The sequence below is a fragment of the Balearica regulorum genome, chromosome 1 (genome assembly GCF_011004875.1).
Source record: "Balearica regulorum gibbericeps isolate bBalReg1 chromosome 1, bBalReg1.pri, whole genome shotgun sequence".
NCBI lineage: Eukaryota > Metazoa > Chordata > Aves > Gruiformes > Gruidae > Balearica > Balearica regulorum.
The window spans coordinates 135749789-135769881 of NC_046184.1; the positions used below are offsets into that span (position 1 = coordinate 135749789).

General features: G+C 38.1%; 3 protein-coding genes across 9 annotated transcripts in view; 1 reads left to right on the forward strand and 2 right to left on the reverse strand.

Annotated features, from left to right (window-relative positions):
- Positions 1 to 8280, reverse strand: part of OFD1 (OFD1 centriole and centriolar satellite protein) — a 35663-nt gene extending 27383 nt beyond the window's left edge. Inside the window, exons 1-8 of one of the 2 annotated variants that reach the window (XM_075775878.1) lie at positions 8147 to 8272; positions 7908 to 8009; positions 5132 to 5332; positions 4211 to 4279; positions 4098 to 4125; positions 3196 to 3303; positions 2355 to 2491; positions 81 to 254 (exon numbers count right to left, since the gene is read on the reverse strand). In XM_075775878.1, coding sequence (XP_075631993.1) covers positions 81 to 254; positions 2355 to 2491; positions 3196 to 3303; positions 4098 to 4125; positions 4211 to 4279; positions 5132 to 5332; positions 7908 to 8003 — 813 coding nt within the window. In that variant the 5' untranslated portion in view covers positions 8004 to 8009; positions 8147 to 8272. Of the gene's footprint in view, positions 1 to 80; positions 255 to 2354; positions 2492 to 3195; positions 3304 to 4097; positions 4126 to 4210; positions 4280 to 5131; positions 5333 to 7907; positions 8010 to 8146 lie in introns of both variants that reach the window. The other variant, XM_075775871.1, reaches the window with a different exon arrangement.
- An 83-nt stretch (positions 8281 to 8363) lies between these two features.
- On the forward strand, positions 8364 to 14517 carry TRAPPC2 (trafficking protein particle complex subunit 2). 2 transcript variants are annotated; one of them, XM_075776276.1, is made up of 5 exons: positions 8364 to 8433; positions 9109 to 9218; positions 11363 to 11507; positions 12305 to 12390; positions 13073 to 14517. In XM_075776276.1, the coding sequence occupies exons 2-5, from the start codon at positions 9126 to 9128 to the stop codon at positions 13169 to 13171; spliced, it is 423 nt and encodes a 140-aa protein (XP_075632391.1). In that variant the 5' UTR covers positions 8364 to 8433; positions 9109 to 9125; the 3' UTR covers positions 13172 to 14517. The 2 variants fall into 2 exon arrangements, with proteins under 2 accessions (XP_075632391.1, XP_075632384.1); XM_075776269.1 differs by lacking the exon at positions 8364 to 8433 and having other exon boundaries at positions 11363 to 11506; positions 12304 to 12390; positions 13073 to 13748.
- Positions 13320 to 20093, reverse strand: part of RAB9A (RAB9A, member RAS oncogene family) — a 36258-nt gene continuing 29484 nt past the window's right edge. For all 5 annotated transcript variants that reach the window (XM_075776202.1, XM_075776192.1, XM_075776209.1 and 2 more), the window contains exon 2: positions 13320 to 19011. In XM_075776202.1, coding sequence (XP_075632317.1) covers positions 18372 to 18977 — 606 coding nt within the window. In that variant the 5' untranslated portion in view covers positions 18978 to 19011 and the 3' untranslated portion in view covers positions 13320 to 18371. The remainder of the gene's footprint in view (positions 19012 to 20093) is intronic.

A 20093-nucleotide genomic window follows, 5' to 3' on the forward strand; every position in this document is an offset into this window, starting at 1 on the left:
CTCCCAAAGATAAAAGAACAGTTTAATGAACTCACTATATCATTTTGTACTAGATTAACAAAAAATATACAGAACTTTACCTCTTGTTGCTTTTGAAGTCTCTCAATAGCATTCTTTTCACGAGAAAGCAAAGCTTCAGACTTTGCTTGATGTGTCCTCTCTAACTCATGACGCAGCTCAGAGATTTCTTTCTGGGTCTGCACTTTCTCCTCCATTTTAATCTTTGCTATTTCAATTTCTTTAAAATGTTCTAGCTTTTACATAAAGGAGAAAGAGAGGGTTACGTAGGGCCACCTTCAAATCGACAAAGACAATCCTTCCTCAGACAATTCTAAATTTCACCTAGAAATTCTTGTTAGGAAGAGCTAATTCGATGAAAATCAATTACTGTGAAAAAAGTAGCTTAGCAGCACATACAATCTGCACATCTCACACAGTTTTCTTACAACTCTATGGCATCCCAGAGCAGATGTTATACAAAACTAATAGCTTTAGACATGAGCAAAACAGAAGCCTATGAAGAAAAACACACTGCATGAGAGATACTCTGCTTGCAACTAAGGAATGGCCACACTCTTGAATTCCTCCTCTGATAGCGTCTCTATTCTTGCCTCTTTCCCATAGAATCACTTTTGACTGGTGATGCAAGAAATGGCAGAAGCAGACCCATCCTGAATCACCCGGGAATAACAGAAAGTCATCCAGACACACAAAAAAAAAAAAGCTGAACATGTGAAAAAATGCAGAACATGTAACTCCACGTGAAGAGGGTTACAGAAACAGAAGTCTTGACTCACAGACTTCTTTGCACAACTGAAAAAAAAAGTGAATGCATACAAACGGGAATGTACACATCTTGCAACCGCACACAAGAATTGAAGGGAACATGCCTCCATACAATATGTGAAGTGCAATATATGCAAGAATAAACAGGTTTATAAAGAATTATAATAAAAATTTGCAAGAAAATGGAAAGCAAGCATACAAGAAAAAAATGTGACAAAAACGAGCAAAAGTCTAAAAAGAATGACAGAAAAATTGTGAGACTGGAGAAAACAAGGAGGTTAAAGAGAGAGGAAAAAGCACAGTAGGAATGTCTGAACAAAGAATTCAGGTCTGTAGGCATAGATTTTGTGAAAAATTAAAGAAATGGTGAGACAGTACAGCATCACGTGTACATACACAAATTGGATTAGAAATGTCTTACAGTAATTCACATCACATTGCTAAGAAATCCATGTAAAGTTAATTGAATTTAGAAGTAATTTATATTTGGTTAAGATTCCAATCTCCCTTGCTACAACTGCTTTGCTTAAGCTGAGACAAACTTAACAATATGCAAATTAACGTGGTTTACATACTGAAAAGACAGTGTTTGTTAGGCAATGAAGACTAAAGGAAAAATGAAGGTAAAACATATTTTAAGTTTTAACTCTCTGTCCTCATACTTGTCTAGCTGAATAAATATGACTAAAATTATTTTCTCAAACAATTTATATGCGGATGAGTGCCTTTAAAAGTGTGTCTAAGAATACAAATTGATTATCAGATTATCATTTTTATATCCAAATAAACTATTGATCTTGACAGAAATTCATGGGGGAAAAAACATTCAAATAACCTGCAGTTAATTTGATTTTTTCTATCCAAATAAACTGTTGATCTTGACAGAAATTTAGGGGGAAAAAAACATTTAAATGAACTGTAGTATATTCTCTCTGCTTCACTTTTCAGCCATAAGGATTATGTGACAAAATGAAAGAAAAGTCTCTAAAAGAGCTGTCTTGAATTATAGGAAGAAAAAAAATCCCCAGAAATAATTCATAGTATTGCCTGTTATGATTTTTGTGTTTCTGTGTAATGTTTTGAAATACTATGCAAATTCTCATCAGTATTAAAATTAACTCAACTCTCCGTCAAGCTGCACGGCAGCAATTCACACCTCTCAGTTGCTATACACTATATTGAAATTCAAGCTTCAAAAAATTAATTGGGAAGGAAAATGAATAGTATGACTAAGCACAGTAAACATTTCTCCATAAAACAAAATAATCAAAGAGCAAATAAAATTTACCAAAGTAAGACAATCAAAACAAGAAAAAGTTGTGTTACAAATTCACATCAGAATAAAAAGCTTAACAGTCTGTGCACATTTAACAAAAAGCAGGAACAGAAAATATACATATGCTATATCAGCAAATTAACAATTGGCATTGGATTAACTTAGACTTTTGTGTTTGTTGTAACTCCCTATTAGATCTTCTCTTTCAATTTACTTTAAGTATTAAAAGTTTGTAATATGCAAAGTCAAAATTAAAAAATGTTTCCCTCAAATTCAATGACCAGAGTTATACCTTTTGACACATTTCTGCTTGAAGCTGCTTCTCTATTTCTTTTCTATATTCTTGAAGTTTTACTTCTAAAGATTCATATTTCTGATGCTGGGGATAAGAGTCTGCAAACTGTTCATCAATCAGCTGAAGCTTCTCAGCTATAAAAAGAGCAACATATCCATCATAATTTACAAACAGTCACCACAGTTATCCTGCCAAAGACTGCAGGAACCTGTGTCTCTGTAGGAATTTCCTTAGTTTACCTAAGTAGCACCGTCATAGAAAGACCTGAGTGGTACAAAGGCAGGGGCAGCACAGAAATGCCATTTTGCCACAATGCTTTATGCCACACAACATATACCTAGGAGGAGGCACTTAGCTGTTTAGGCACTATTTGTGCTATTACATAGTCATTCGTCCTCTTTCTTATGGTTGGACAAGAATTTTCTTTCGGGGTTTTTGTATTACTAGTAGTATGTATATTACAATTCAAGAACTCCCAATCTATGCCTAACTTTCACTGAAACACTACCACAGAAAAAGAAAGAAGGCATACATTTACAATTATGTTTTCCAGAACATATTTCAGCATATAACATTTCCAGTCCATCTAAGATGTTACAGCTCTTAGCTAAGAAAACATCTGAGTGATTAAAAAAACCCCATAAATACATAACAAGATTTTTGCCTTATTTTAAGAAAGGTTAGAAAACCAATGTGATAGGTATGATCTTTACTTATTATTACTTTAGGCTGCATTTGAGTAAGCGATGAATGAATACCATTTATACAATTCACAAATCCATACCACTTACCAGTACGAAAATATCTGGGGACACTTGCTGGCAGTGGTTGCACTTACCAAGAGATTCTCTGTAGGGAGGCACTGAGGTTGTCTGAGTCTCTGTGTCATGAGTTTCCTTACTTAGATGATGTTCTGTAAGTTCGATTAAAATCTGCATAAGAAAACCTATCAAGATCCAATATATTAGTTAGTTCTGATTTCATAGGAAAACTGAATTTGAGCCTGTAATTAACAAAGTAATTTTCACTGTACAAGAAAACCTAGTCAATTTACAGAAAGAACCAAGTATTTAAGTAAAAATCAATACTAGTAAACTATTAAGATTTTATTATAAGCATAATCCAGTTCATCTAATTCTGCAAAAGCTGTCCTTTTGCAACTTTTCCTTTCATCCATGTCTCAGACTTGCAAGGTCATTTGAGAGAGCAGATTACTACTATTTAAATTATGAGGTCATTAGGCATCGGGGGGTTCTCAAGATCAAGCTACTTTAGGGTATACAATATAGCTGGGTTTCATCATGCAGACCTAAGAATTACTTCTTATATAAAACAATGGAAAGTCACTTAAATCTTTAACTAGTTTTTGAAGTACATTACACAAGCTAATACAGTCAGTTATAAACACCAAAATCTGAGTTTGCCAAAGTTAGTGTGAAAAGCTTCCAAAGAGCATTATATCTAATACCCGATTACAGATTTTTTTCATATTTCTAATGTTCAAGACATTTATTTTGTAGGTGAATGTTAACACTTAATCCACACCACAAATAGGAGTTGGATAATCCTGAAATATAATATTAATCATCCTGGTGTACTGCAAGTTTCAAAATCTGACTGAATCCATATTATTCCATACCAACATGCACTCAAGAAATTTGAATTTCTACTGCTCACATCTTAATAAAAATTAAGCAAACACAATTATCCTCGTCTGCATCATGTATAAACATCTTGTACCTTTATTTTCCTTCCGAGTTCCCGAAGTCTGTAAGAAATAAAATATGTTTTAGCCAGTCTATTTTCATCGCAACTTTAATTTAAGCTTATTTTCAAAACCAAAATAACTTTACCAGTGATTTGTAAAGACTGGATTTTGGATTGATCCTCATTAATTGAAGAAGATCTTGCATGGTCCACATCTTTGGGGGGCGGGGGGGAAAAGGTAAGTTAGAAAAGGTTAACTAATTTAAAACAATTTCAAATATGTAATAGGCAGTATTTTACAGTTGTATAATGTTTTCCATTCGAGAAAGATCTACTTACTGCTTTGTAAAACCATCTTCACAGGCTTGCTGTTCTAGTACTACATTGACTTATCTCCACTACCTAAAATACACAGCAGCCAGCATGTAGTTTGATGATCAACTGAAGCTGTGAAAAGAGACAGGTTTGTTTCCTCCCCACCCTGGATACACTCTCTTGCTACTTTCCTCATGTCTTTTCTTGATTTATCATACAAATCAGATGAGCTTACTAACCCAAGTGACTAACCAAGGGTCAAAAACTTAATTTTCAGTTAGAAACGCTTTCAGCCCATCATATACTCGTAGAGGAGAAAAAAAGAGAGGGCAAGGCTGCCCTTTTCAGCCACAGCTTGTAGTTAGAACAGCTTAAACAGATCATGAACCACACTTTCAGGGAACAGAACAGCCAGACAAGAGGCGAGCTTTAATCAGGATCAGTTCCCCAAGCGCTCTGCCACACGGCCCCACAAATGGTCATACCAGACTGCGGCTATGGGTGAAGCAAGTGCAAGGGTAGGCGGCTTGTGCTATGTCTGTCCAGATCAGCATCATTAGCTTCTTGGCAATTTAAAGTATTCATTAAAATGGCCCTGAATAATGAAATCTTTTACAGAGATAATCAGAACCTGTTCTCATGTTTGTATTTCACTACCACAAAAGGGGATTTTTTCAATTCTGTTGGAATGTGATAACTCTCAGAAAGCAAAGCTCCTAGAAGTCTTAGAAGAGGTAAATTACTGAACTTACCTTCTTCTTCTCTAATCCACTTTCTGGAAAGAAAACAGAAAGTGAATACTCATAGCCACATCTCTGTAGATGATCTGCCACCAAACTGTTGGATGCTGTGATCAAAAGCGAACTGTCATCACTTGGAACAGCCTGTGGCTGAAGTTCTCCACTTAAAATTGGGTGCATTAGTTCATGGATTAGCTGGTTTCGGAGCTGTGTCTGATACAGAAAAGACATTATATTCTCAGGTTACACATTATTCAATGAGACGTTTTATTTTTCAAAATTCACAGGGAGTGTCATTTTACTTGTGCATGTTCTGTTACAACCTATATAACAGAAATGGGCAGGCTAACTTTGGCAAAATTTAGAAGGCGGCTTGGGACACTGTGTCTTTCTTCAAAACACTCTAATGGTAGCTACAGTGATCTTCAACTTTCCCTCAAGATGCATCAAATGTAGGACTGCAAAGTATTGTTCTCAGTCAAGAACTCGGATAAACTCTGCTCTGGTATCCCCAGTGTCATTTTTAGATCACTGCTTTCCTGTTCCCCTTCTCTCTGGCTTAAATAAAGCCTACCTGATACTGCCTCAATTTCAGGTGTACTTGGAAAACTCTCTAGTCCTGAGTCTCATATCAACAAGCTGCTGATGCCATCACAAAAGCAGACGGGAAAATAAACAGGAAATTCAATGTCTTTAATATAAATTATTTTGTAGGGAAGAAAAAGAGCACTAATAATAATTAAATTGTATTTTTTATTATTTCTTCACATTCTATGAGTTACAATAGAGAAAAAAAGTAACCTAAAATCAGAACATCTCCCTCCTGTAAAAGGAAAAAATAATAATTTTCATTATGTAATTATACAAATTGTTCATAGCGTACTAAAAGATCATGACACAAATAGCGTTTTCAGCTTTTAACAGCAGGTATGCAACAGTGACAAAGTTAATTAAAGAAGTAGCATGTTATCAAAAATGGGATGAAATACCAAAACTTAACAAGGCTAGATCATCAGACTAGCCTGATATTTTAGTGTGGCTTTCTACAGAAATTAGGCTGACAACAGAAACAAAGACAACTGAAAATTGTTTTGCTTACTAATTTCTGAACTTGTCCAGTTTTAACCAACTTTGACAGAGATGACATTGCCTCAAAAACAACAGAGACCAGCAACCTCTTACACATCTGGTGACAAAGTGCAGGTGGAAAACACAGGACTAAATCCCCATCCCTACAATGGGAAAGGAAGGCAGAAATCGGTTGTCGTGTGTTGGCCATTCAGCGTACCTGTAACCCCAGATCCACTCCGCCTCTTACTAACAGAGGCAGTCAGATAAGACCAAGAGAAAGTATTTTCATTAGAAGATGTAATCCATAAGATATCCTTAAGAATCCATAAGAAACCCAATGGTATTAATTCTTCAGCTCAGAAAAGCTACAAAATCTTTAATATGATGTATAATCTTCTAGATGAAAATGAAGCAGGAAAACGGACTTAAACAGCATGCCACCTGACAGACTATTAGTTAAGTCAAACAAGACAAGAAATGGTTTGAGCACTGAAAGTTTGGTATAAAAATCACTGAGGGAGAAACAAGTTGTCCTGAACAGGGAATTCTTGGCCATAAGATTATCAATGGTATTCTTAAAATACAGATCTTGACTTTTTTTTTTTTTTTAAACAAACTTGACATAAAAAGCAGGAGCTAAAAAAAATTCGCTAGTGACATAAAGATGTGTATAGAAGTACAGAAAGATCAAGACATCATAAAAAAACGCAATCAGATTATGTTTAAAGACTAACAAAACTGAAACTACATGAAATACGCTTCAGCATTTAAGGCCTGATACAAATTTCTGCTATAACGCAAGGGATTTATTGTTCATTTATTGTTTGGAAAAAGCAAGATGTGGATGTGTCAATCAAATAATGACTAGCACTACAAATGTAACATGTCTCAAAAAGAAACATATGCAGCCTTTCACAGACATTGCCACAAAACCAGGGAAGAATTAACACCATTCTAAACTTTGCCTGCAAAGCTCACAACAGTCATCATCTACTTCCTTTAAAAAAAGGAGGAAAGACTTCAAAGTGATGCAGAGGACCACTGGGGTAACCAGCAATAAGAGTGCTACACCTTGACTTGCTTAGCATTGTAGAACAGAATGCTGAAGAAAAGGTACGACTGCTGCCTATAAATCAGCAAGAGGAGTAAGAGCTACTTAAACTGAAGGATGCTTTCAGCACAAGAAAAGGGACCAGAGCAACCGTAAACAAACCCAGGCTACAAATCAGAACAAAGTTTCACTCTTGAACACAACCCTACTATAAGACATTTTCCTGAATGAGCAGACAGGGAAAAACCAGCTCAAGTAGTTTTAAAACAGAACTGGAATATTTCAGGAGGGTAATTCATATAGTGTGCTTACTTAGAGTAGGTAATAAACAGACTCTGTGACCTAAGAGATTCTGTATTCTCACTTATTCCCCCTCTTCCCTGCTTGACTTTTTTCTCAAGCATGAAAATTTTCAAAGACCAGCTACAGGCCTTTAACCTTCCGGAAAAAGACTCTCAGATTAATCCACAAGGAAAAGTACTTCTGTTTAGGAAGAAACTCATATCTGACAAGACAAAAAAAAAAAAAAAAAAAAAGCCTAATACGATTTAGGCTATGGCAAAAATAATATGTTTGGGGATCATGGGAAACATTTACTTGGCATGACTTTCACTGCTTTAAGTAGTACAGCGATCACCGGTAGCACCTGCTGAAAATAAAACACACCTTAAGTGTGTCCAGTACCCCTCGGTTCTTAAAGGTCTGATAGAGCCTTTTCCGGAGTTCATCTTGGGACAGCGTCTCCCTTTCAACCGAAGCCATTCTGTCCTGCAATACCAGGGAAAAACAAAACAAAAACCAAACACACAAAAAAGGACATTATTGACTCCCAGCTCGATCCACGGCCAGCGAGACGGCGAGTGCCCGAGCTGCTCCAGCCTCCCCCTCACGCAGCCTCCGCGTACCCACAGGGAGGGCGGCAGGCCCCGTCCCGAGACCGCGCCTGGCCGCAGCGCCCCGGCCCCCGGTTCCTGCCTGCGCCGCGGCGGCCGGTCCCCGCAGGCAGCAGCGCGCGCCGCCAGGCTCCGGGAGCGGGCGCAGGAAGCGCCGCTGCGAGGCTACAGCTCCGTGCGCGGCTCCCGGCGGGCGCTGAGGCGTCACGGCGGCGCCGGATGCTGGGGCGGGCAGAGCTGAGCGCTTCCGGGCGGCCGTTGGGAGCCGTTGGGAGCCGTTGGAGAGCTGGTGTCGCAGGGTGAGGCGGCGGGCCCGGGGCGGGCCCCTGTGGGCCTAGACCCCGTCCTTCTCCCTCCCTCCCTCCCTCCCTCCTTCCTTGCCTCCCTCCCCCGCCTGTTCCGCGGGCAGCCCCTGTGGTGCCCAGCCCTTCCCCTGGGGGCGGCAGCCCCGTCCGTGCACAGAGGAGCCGCCGGGAGCCCGGGCGGGCCTGAGGGGGCTGGGGCGCGGCGGAGTGGTTCGCTCCCCTCGGGTAACTCTGGAGTCCCCGGGGCCGAGCCGTGGGACTGTCCCACGGTCGCTGTGTGCGAGGGAGAACGGTGCCTGCCATCTGCCGTCCTTCCCCTTTCTACTGCCTGTTTATAGGGCCCCCGGGGAGAGGCAGATGAGGAGATTGTTCGGAGGCTGGTACACCGCGTTACTTCATGGGATCCTCGCTGTCCAGGCTGTCAGGGGTTAAAGCATCAGGCAGTTGTAGAGCAAGAGTTTTTAGGTAGTAGTAACTAGATTCACTTCCAGGATATTTTCCACTTTCTAAGGGTTTTTTTTCCACTTTTTAAAATATAAATTTGCATACCTAAGAAAGTGTTTATTCTACAGGAAATTTGAAGTATGTCTAGGAGCACTTTCAGATGGATGAAGAGTTTGTGTATAGACTCATCAGTAAAGCACGTCTATTTTTTTTTTTTTTTCTAAGGAGCACTATATTGAAGAATGTCTGGAAGTTTCTACTTTGTGATAGTTGGTCATCATGATAATCCCATATTTGAAATGGAATTCCTACCTCCTGGAAAAGTAGAATCCAAGGTGTGTTTTTTTTTTCCCCATCATACTCCTATGATGTAATTATGGTGCATTTTTTGATAATTTTACAGTGTATTAGAAACGTGACCAGCATGTTGTTAAAAGTGTTATTAGTATGCACTGTTTTCTGGGTTTTTTTACAGAAACTTTATCGTAATGAGTAGAACTCTGGAGTTCTTGAATCTTTTAAAATTTTCTTTGCCAGATCATACTAATTCTTCATAAAACATGGTTTCCTTAAATATCTGATGCTTATGGTGAAAAATATATATGCTAGTCATGCTTTGGTCATTGCTCTTAGTATGTAGAGGTTTTATAATAATGGTTTGTTATTTAATGCTACTTACTGTCATTCTCTAAGGCATTTGTATACAGTAATAAGGTAAAGTAAGAAACATAAATTTGAAAGCTCTATTCAGTCCTTTATTTTTATGCTATAAAAATCTTAATTTTTAATAATCTTTAGTCATACTTGCTTTTAAGTAAGGTATAAAACTTGTATTGATAAATACCAGTTTGAAAATATGAGAAAGGTAAGACTACTCAATAAGTAGTGTTTCTAGTGTGAAAGAAACAAATCTATCCATTGTGATAGTACATCAAAGAAAAAATAGACTTCAGAATAAAAGTGTGTGGATATGTGAGGGCGTCCAAAAATGGAAGTATATGCTGTCACTAATTTGAACAGCATGGTGTCACCTGTATTTTGAACTAGTGTCCCATAAAAGATTGTAAATAAGGCTAGTTGGACTAAACTTAGTGAGTGTGAAGATGCGTCAGATAGTGGAAAAATTCGTTTTCTGTGTTCTGCTAATGGAAATAATGGCTCAGGTAAGCTTCTTGTCTGACTGAGGTTGAAGTACTAAATTTTCTCCTAAGAGAGAATCTAAACTTGATGTGCACTGAAGGAGAACTAGTTGATACTGATATGTTTTGGCAACTATCACTTCTGTTTCTGAGACATGCCATTTAAGAGTGAATTCAGTGCAGATGCACAGCTGCCTGAAATAAGTGATTTGCATAATGTATGTGGTAAATCAGCACAAGCTTTTGCCCCTTAAACTTCACTACTTAGTCTCTTCCTCAATATGATTTAATAGAATTTACAAAGCTGTTAATGCCCTGAGCCAAACTTGATTTGGGGGAAAAACATAGTGCACTGAGAGGTGTGAGAGTGGCATTAATAGTGTCCCCATATTATGAGAAACAGTGCGAGGCTACCTGTGTTTCCAGTCTAATAGAAGCTTACAGTATGGTTTAGTCTTGTGTTTCTTCTTGGCAGATGTCCTCCGGTGTTTTAGTTCGTGTACAAAGTAAATGGCTCTTTGCCTGTGCAACTCTTGTAGTGTTAGGGCCTAATACTGTGATCACTATTATGAAGGCCATTTGTATTTTTTTATAGGAAGAGGTGCAATTTACATCTGCAAGCATATATTTAATACTAGTTACAGGATGTTTTTCTGCACTAGGCTCTTGGGAAAAAGAAAACCCCCAAAATAAGAAAACAATCCTATGTTTCTAGGCAAATAACCTAAAAAACCCAGAATCGTTAGGTGATAATGTTACCAGTATATCTGTCCTCTCTGTCTTTCTGCTTTCCCTATCAGTCCCCCAACTTTTATATGTTGTAACCTATTGTTCAATTGCTGCCAAATTTGACAGAGATGTTATGGTCAAAAAATGCTAAATTGCTGTAAATGTTACAAGAACAGGTGATTAGAAAGCAAAAAAAAAAAAAAAAAAAACCAAAAACTTTTATCAGGGCCTCTGTTGTGGAATAAGTTTGCAGTGGGAGATTACCCATTTGGTAAACAAAAGGATTCATGCTTGAATTCATTCCTGAGGTATAAATATAGACTATATTGGTTCTGCTGCTCTCAAGACTGTTTTTGTGATGACCTTTTTATTATGACTGTTTTTCTCCCTTGAAACCAAGTATCGTGACAATATATACTACTTTCATTTAATTACAGGATGGCACATATGTGGCAGAAAAGAAGGGTGTATATATAACTTTATGTAACTTGAGCACTAGTTGTTTAACAACTTGAGCAAATTATTGTTTATATTTCATTTCACTGAATTATTGTTTATATTTCACTCCTTTCACTGAATTACTAAGCCTTTGTCTTCTGGAAATGCATTAGGATGATCATCGCCATCTCAACCAGTTCATTGCCCACGCTGCACTTGACCTAGTAGATGAGAACATGTGGCTTTCTAACAACATGTACCTGAAGACTGTGGACAAGTTTAATGAATGGTTTGTTTCTGCTTTTGTCACAGCTGGCCATATCCTTCCCTCTTCTCTTTCCTTACATTTATATGGGACAAGCCTTTTGCCAGAAAGGGACCAGCTAGATAAAAGGAGTTTGGAGCAGATTTCTCTGGCTGTTCACCACTATTATTGTTAGAGAGTCACCAGCTTTAGGATGAAGTAAGTTGGGAGGCACAGCAGTTGTTTAAAACTGGGACCAACTGGAAAGGTGGATTTTTCCTTTTGGAGGAGTTGAAATAGCCTAATGAAATGTGAAGCTCACATGGAGTAGAGGAAAGAGGAATGAGAGGGAAATAATATGAGAGGGTCTGGGCAAGCTTATACGATTCTCTGTTCCCATCTGTTTGATAGTGCTGGAGAGGAGACACAGTGATAAACATGCTTGGTGTCCATTACACCATTTTGAAATGCAGCGTCAGGGCTTGATCTTGACTGTACAGAGAGTCATAGAAGTGTGTGTTGTGAAATGTTTTGTATACACAGCAAGTAACATCGAATGGCATTTTAACTTCAGGGGTATATGGCAAAGGTGCTGAGAGTGTCGTCCGTGTTAATTGTATGGCTTTAAAAAGAATAACCTTGAATAGAGAGGTGATTATTTCTAAATAGAGTAATTTTTAAACATAAAGGTAACACTCTCTAAATTTCACTGCTTCAGTTACTTCTTTAAATGCTTCCTCGTATAGAGTCACTGCTATTTCATGTACAGCTAGACATTTTAAGTATAGGCAGAATTAGGTGTAGATGCTTATCTCAAGATATGTTAAATATCTCTTCTTTGTAAAAGCTAAATTTTCCTTAATTGCTTTACATATGAGATTTATAATGCTTCATGATATAAGGCAAGAAGATGGAATTAAGAACTTCTTTAATGATGTATATGACTTGTATATAAAGGTAAGAACTCACTTCTTATGGTCTCACTTTTAAGTGTGTTCTGCTGTACATGCTCAGGCTTGCCTGTATTAGCCTGCTTTCTCCTGGGGGCCTCTCTGAGTGGAGATGTACCTATGCTGTCCACATTAGCCAGAGTTGATAACCTGTGACATAAAGGCCGTATTTTCCATTAACAGAATAGATTTTTATAAATTATTATCAACTGTGGTATTTCAGAATTGATTTTCACTTTAAGTCCAGTGACTTTGGGCAATCTTGTGTCACTAACGGTGATAATGAAAGCCAAGGGCCCTTTCTGCCGGAGGCCAGTGGAAGCGCTGGGTGCTCAGAACAAGTAGCCCGTGCTCTCACGGCCTGGTGGTACTGCCACTAGATGGGGCAATGGCGAGCACAAACTGGGAGATGGCCACCTCAGCCTCCTGCGGGGAATCAGATGATGCTGATTTCCAAAACGGAAATTTCCACCAGTGTCGTGACGGATTTGTTCTGAGGAGCTGGTACGAAGGGATGGCTGTGCGTGTATATGGGGAGAATGTAAGGGCCTGGAAAGCAAGTGACTGCTTAGGAGCTCCGTGCTCTTAAGTGGTACTAAATAGGCTGACAGCTAATCAGTTACCATTTGAAGTAACTTTTCCCAGTGCTGGACATTATGCTTATTAATAAGTTTTTCTTCTTTTCTCAGTTTGCAATGAATCCATTTTATGAACTCAATTCTCCTATTCGATCCAGTGCCTTTGAAAGGAAAGTACAATTCCTTGGGAAGAAACACCTTTTAAGCTGAATAAATACATTTCCTGAATGAGTACTTTTGTAATACTCTCCTGATTATTTAAACTGTAGTTCTTCTGTTTGGTTCTCGGCACGTTTGATATTCATCTTCTGAAGATAGACAAATTGGATGCTGGAGAAGCTTTTTTTCCCCCCCCCCCATACAGATAAGACCAACCAAGCTTCTCTGGTTAAAACATGTATCTGAAGAAGTTTCCTTTTATGTGCTATGAAAACCAAGTTTAAAAATGTCAGGGGCTTAATTGGTACAAACTGAAACATGTGGGTGTCAATGCATATGCAAAATGTAAGCCTCATATACAGGGTGGGAGGAAATTGCATCTAAATGCAAAAGATATCTCTTACTCATGTGATAATATGAGCAAAAGGGAATTCTTGACTGTTGAGCCTAAAAGTGGTTGATTTTGTTAGGAACTTTTCTACATACAGTCCTTCGCTGGAGAACTTAGCAGACTAACCAGACTAACCTTACTCTTTGTGGTATTAAATCAGGTCTATATTTATATTGTAATATGTAATGTATGTATTATAAAGTGCTCAATAACAAGAAAAGAGGATATATCAGCAAAGCTCTGTCTTCAGTATTTCAAGAAGTTTTGAGAAAAAAAACACTTTGTTTTAAAGCTTAAAATTTCAAATTTACCAGATGTTCAGTGCAATACGTGTTTAGCTGCAGTGTTGCATCAATGAAACCAATGATTAAAGTAAACCTGAACAGCTATGTGTGCCCTGACTTCAGCTCTAATTCACACGTGGAGAAACTAAACTAAAAGTACATGTTTAAGCCCACTTCTTTCCATTATCTCTGCAAATGCTAAAATTTTCTTTTTGAAATGTATTCAGAGTAGGATCTTTGAATTATGAAAGTCTATTTGTTGAGGTTTCAGAGAGGCATTATTTGCCCTGTGTGGCTACTATTCCATTGTAAAATGTGGTTGGGGACCCTTTTGCAAAACTTACTTACCATCATTCCAAACCAGTAATTTTTAACTAGGTCATTTGGCATATATGTACCCAAGATTTTGGTTGGTTTCACAATCTTTTAAGTGGTCTGTTTCCTTTTGCAGCAAATCTGTATAAGCTATCTTGGCCATTTTTTTTTAATGTCTGAAAAGTAACTTTCAAAGGAAGTGGCATGCTGTTCTAGGAAGTACATTTTGCATCGTCTGTGTAATTGAAGGGACCGCATGTGTATGTGCTTTAAATGTCTTCTCAGTCATTATTTCTTTGTAATTTACACTTACTGCTAAACTGTCACTGTAAAATAGTCCATGAGTAAAAGAACATGATATAAAAGTTGCAATATTTACCGTAAATAAAATGTGGAATGATGCAATATGGATGCCTGTTGAGTATACTTGAAATGATTTTGGAGAAAACTACATGATCACAGTAAGGCTCCCTTTACTGGTAGGGTAGCAAATGAAGAGAGGAATACTTGTCTTTGCAGAATTACTTCATAAAAACCACACCGTACAGCATTTTGATAATGTCATGTGATCTTACATAAATCAACTGTTTGGAGGGTTTTTTACTATATACATGAAAGCAACAGAAACACAGTTGAGGTAAAGCGTTCTCGTTCATATGATAAGGAGCCATTAAGTTGGCACTGTTATCCTGTTTTCTGCTTCCTCCTCAGTAGCATCGTAGCTGGAAAAATACGAACAGTTAAGATTCACTGATGAAATACTTATGTTAAATAATCATATACGTGGCAGTAAGAAAAGGTTTGACAAAGATGAAGGACTGGTGCCGAGTTTCCACTTTTAGAAACTGGGTTTTTTGATAACTGCATTCTTTTCTGCCAGTACACAGTACGAGGTTAGGTAAAATGAAAGCATTTTATCTCTGGCCTGATCTCTGCAGGCAGACAGCCAAATGGTGCCTGTTCCTGTACCCCCCATACATCTTGCCTCTTCTGAATATAGGAATTGTAAATGGGAAATGCAGTCTTACCAGTCCATCTAGGCTTTATGAAAACAGTCTGTTACTGGCCACAGGGAAGGGAGAATTTTGTCCTAACTCATCAAATGAAATCTGTTGCGGTGTAAGAAGGCAGCAGATAGCTGTATTATGAAATAAAGGCAACAAAGTTTATGAGTTAAAGGGACTGGAATTACCCTAGATGCTACAAAAATGAAGCATAAGGAAATGAGAACATTAGCACAAGCTAAAAACATGAACCAGCCTTAATAAATCTAGGTGGGAAATGCAACTTAGACTCAACTTTCTGCAAGGTTCTGTTACTGTTTAGGCCACCTGTCATATGACTTAAAGTAAGATCTGACTGAGGAACAGAGCAACTGTTAAAACAAGCAGCCTGGTTCTGGCAGCAGTCTTACACTAAGCATCTATGACGTACTTTGCTGGAACACAAGCGGTGAGCTGTCCTAGCTCCTTTCTTCTGCCCTTTCCCATTTTGCTGTCTGTTCTAACATGCACAGCTTTCATTGATCCTGCTGATTTGCCATGACAGTATTTTTTGTTCCTCGTTTTAAAGGACATCTGGAACTTTGCATACATATTACATAGTATGCTCTGTCACTCTACAGAACTGTAAATATTGCTAACAGGACCCCCTAGTACTTAAGGCACATCAGTACTTGAAATGAATCAGTGAACTGACACATAAGCCCAAGTACCTCCCTTACCTCCATATTGAATGGGAGACACTCAGCTTCCACAAAGTACGGAAATGCCCATTTGTTATTGAACAGCATTATGGCGGGGGTTTTTAACCTATCATCATCTACATCTGCTTGTCATAGGACTTTTGCTTCTTTCAAGTACATGACAGTCTCCCTCTGAGACCAAATCCTGACCTCAATGTAATTCCTATACTGTCTTATTTACTGTAGCATGTAACCCCCCCGTTATCTTTACTAGCCACTTTTGCGATTAGCATATAGTTGTGGTACCGCAGCTCCCAGGGCACAAGTAATACACTTCTGTTGTATTAAGGTTTATTTAACTTTATTAAACCTACTTCTCAGGTGGAGGCTTGGTAACCATAATGTTACATGGAAAGGGGGCAGATGGGAAAACACAGGTGGAGGCTTACACACAAGACAGACCACAATGCTTCTCATCCTTAATTGTTTCCTTTCAGCAGTCCTACTGGAATCATATCTATAGTATTCTCGTCCTGGCAACTTCATCTCCTGTTTAGTTTCAACCTTAACCTCTGCTAAAACAAGCATTAAAGGAACCTTGGAGTAGTAAGGTAGTAGTTTTACAACTATTTCACCTCACTAGTTTAGTAGCTTCGTAGCCCCCAATCTTCATTTTTAAAGCTTTTTGCTCCCTCAGCTTAATCATAAGAGGAATTTAGCTAAGATTTTCTTCACAGATCTTTTCATTCATTGCCCAGAAATTAAACATAAGTAGCAGCTCAACCCATATTTAGCTGTTAGGTGACTGAAGCTTAAAACACAGTTCTGTTGCTGCATATGCAGGACTGTAAGAATGAATTATACTTAGGAATGTGCAAAAGGTAAAAAGATGTGACTTTGAAGCAGGAGCAGCAGATCTATGGAGTAAAGTTGTCCTGGACGGGTTCAAGCAAAAATACAATACATTCAGAAAAGTGTATTAAGAGCGACAAGAAGGGTTTGTTTTGCAAGCTTTACTTCCAAATAATTACACCTGGTACAGACTGAACCGGTAGGTTAAGAGAAAACTCTCGCTGTTACTGTACTCTCAAGAAAGGCTTTTCTACTGGAACAAGAAAGTTGCTGTACAGAAAGCAGAGTCTGTGTAGTTCAGTGAATAACATGGCCTGTCCTATGGGCCTCAGACTTCCTTTTGAAGTCCGCAATGTGTGTACGTGCATGCCTGTTAGCAGCCAGATTACGCATTGAAGCAACAGTGCGCTATCAAGTTTGCTATTACAAGGACAGTGGGTACTCTGAGAGCCAACATTCAACAACTCCTCACACGAGTATTCTACCATTTAACTGCAACAGAGAGCCTCAAATACACCTTCTGTGGTTTCATCTGCATTATTGCAGAAAGACTGTCCATTAAATACAGAATTTGCTTCTGTTCGTTGTCGTGTAAGAAGTACAGTAATGTAAAAGACATTGTCTTGAATGTGTAAGTCCATATCCTAAAATAGCAAATTAAATAAGAATTTAATTCAGTTCAAACACTAGCTGTAGCTATTTCCTTGTATTAGGGCTGAAAGCTGTCACAATCTACTGTAAGTCAAGAGCTTCCTGAGTTCTCTACGTATTGCCAATCCTTAGTTTCACAGTGCAGAGATTACTGGTAAACACATTCATAGCTCAGGTTAACAGGAACAAGATGTTTGGAACTTTTAAGGCTGTATACTAAAAGTTCTCTTACAAATCTGTCACAGAGGATCCCTTCAAGTGCTATTAAAGCTGACTCAATAAAGCGTATCTTTTTCATAACTAAAAATGGTTACACATCAGTTAGATTTTTTTTTTTTACCTTATTGTCAGAAACATGCTAGAATGGGACTTAAGGCAAAGACGCGTATTAACTTTAAACATCAGCAGTATCTTGCATTAAACTGCTGGAAAAATTAGTACAGCATTAGAATAGCAAATGAAAGGAAAATAGACATTCAATATGTAGGAAATCTATTTCCTACTTAAAAAACCTACACAAATTATAGCAACGTTAGGCAATTAGAGAAGACCTGAAGGTAATTTATATTAACTTATTCTAAACACATTAGAGATGAAGTACCACTCACAGCAAAAGGAATGTAGTGAGACTGAAGTTTAATATCTAGCATTGTTAAGAAACTGACTTCTAGTGAAACAAAAATGGAATGCTGATTTCATAAAAATATACACATATAAAAGTATCTTTGTGCCTGAATTCCAGAACAGTTTCTCCAAAGTAGTGCTTCCAGAACTTTCAAGTTTTAATTATATTCAAAGTATTTATCATTTGAATAAACTTGGCAAATTACATTCTTATATTAATGTTTTTACTTGACACCTTCCTAAATAGAAAGTGTCACTAGTTCAATAATGGGTCACTCACAAATGGAATTTTTTCTTTTGCTCCCCCAAGAAAGCAGCAGAATATTACAATTTTAATATCAGAGTGAAACCCATTTGTTATTTTATCTACTACACCTTCCCCATCCTTTTATACAGCAAGCTAGTCAAAAGTAATTTGGCAAAAAAAAAAAAAAAAAAAAAAAATTTAAGTCAACAACAAGATGAACTGGGTTTTGGTTTTCGATTAAGATTTACTGTATCTGTTTGAATAAAGTGATCTGATCTATCTTCAGAGGCTAGAACTCTTCTAACGGCTTCTTCAAAGGCTGCTGCAACGTTAGTGGCATCTTTCGCACTGGTTTCAAAATAGGGATGGTTGCCATTATTCCTGCACCAGTCTTGGGCTTCTTCTGTAGACACTTGCCTTTCATCAATATCAACTTTGTTACCCAGTATTACAAATGGAAAACTTTCAGGCTCCTTGACATCTGCATAATAAATGAATTCTTTCTTCCAGTTGCTTAAGTTTTGGAAGCTTTGAGAGTCATCCACACTGAAGGTTAGCAGACAACAGTCAGAACCTCTGTAGAAAGGAGTCCGCAAGCTCCTAAACCGTTCCTGACCTGCTGTGTCCCATATTTGCATTGTAACAAAGTGTCCATCGACTTCCAATTCTTTATTTAAGAATTCCACACCTATTGTATGAAACAGCTGTGCATCGAACTTGTTGGTGACGTATCTGTTCATAAGGGAACTCTTCCCAACTCCACCATCTCCTAGCAGTATTACTTTAAGGAGTGATGATTTTGCTGCCATTGTTGTGGGAACAAATCCTCCTGGTTTCCTAGACCTGTAAAGATTAAGAAAAGCATTAAAAAGGAAAGAGTTGCGAGCAGAAAATTTTACACACACAAGTATCTAGAAAGTGTTAAAGTCCACCAACATCGTTTCACATACAAAAGCGGGAGGACAATGCTAACTAGGTCTAGATACTCATAGTAAGAATACCCACTCAAGAATAGCACCTGTTTAAGAGATGCCTCCTCCACAGACTGCAGCCTGTATGGCAGTCTAAGCACTACACTGCATGAATTACCGGTCTGTCACTTAAAACACTGAAAACCCCCAAACCCCCCAACGTTTGTGCAGAAGGGATATCGCATCACATTCAATGAGTGCAACAATTCATTTACATCAGCTGAAAAAGATCCATGGAAGAAAGTGGAGTGAGAGAACTTTATAGAGCACATGCCTTGAACTAGGCACTTCATTGCCATATTTCATTAGCAAAGTTATTTTTTAACATGCAAAAGTGAAGAGGAAACTTGAAGAATAAAGCAGGAGACTATCTGTTATACTGGACTAACTGCTGCACTTCACCCAAAACTGCAACCAGACAAGGAATTTAAAATCGACTCACAGGAAATACAGTTATCTATAGAACAAATGCAAATGCTGTAATTAAGTCAGGTGACTAGGTATTGGTACACAAACACTCAATATTTTACAGCTTACTCCTTGCAGAACAGCTGTGATGAACGGAATACGGTTACAACTACTACGAAAGCAAATTCACTGTTGCTATTTCAAATGGTACTCAAGGTGCCAAATACTGAGGCCAAGCCTAGACTGACAGCTCAGTTAGTAGGTGTCAACTTCCCATAATAAAACTGTCAAAAAGCCTGCAAGTGCTAGTGAATAGTCTGGCTGCCAGTGCAGGGATGGTGAATTAATGGCACCAATGAAGCTTTTTTACTGTCAGACTTAAAGATAAAAAAAGAAATCCTTTAACACTAAAGTAGATAGTTCATTAGTGTTTTGTACCAGCCCAAGCTTTGCTCTCATTACAGAGTGTCATCTAATATTGTAATGTGTTTTAATTGCTTGGGGGGTAAAGTTTCATTTTAAAGAGCCCAAACTTAAGTCCCCGTA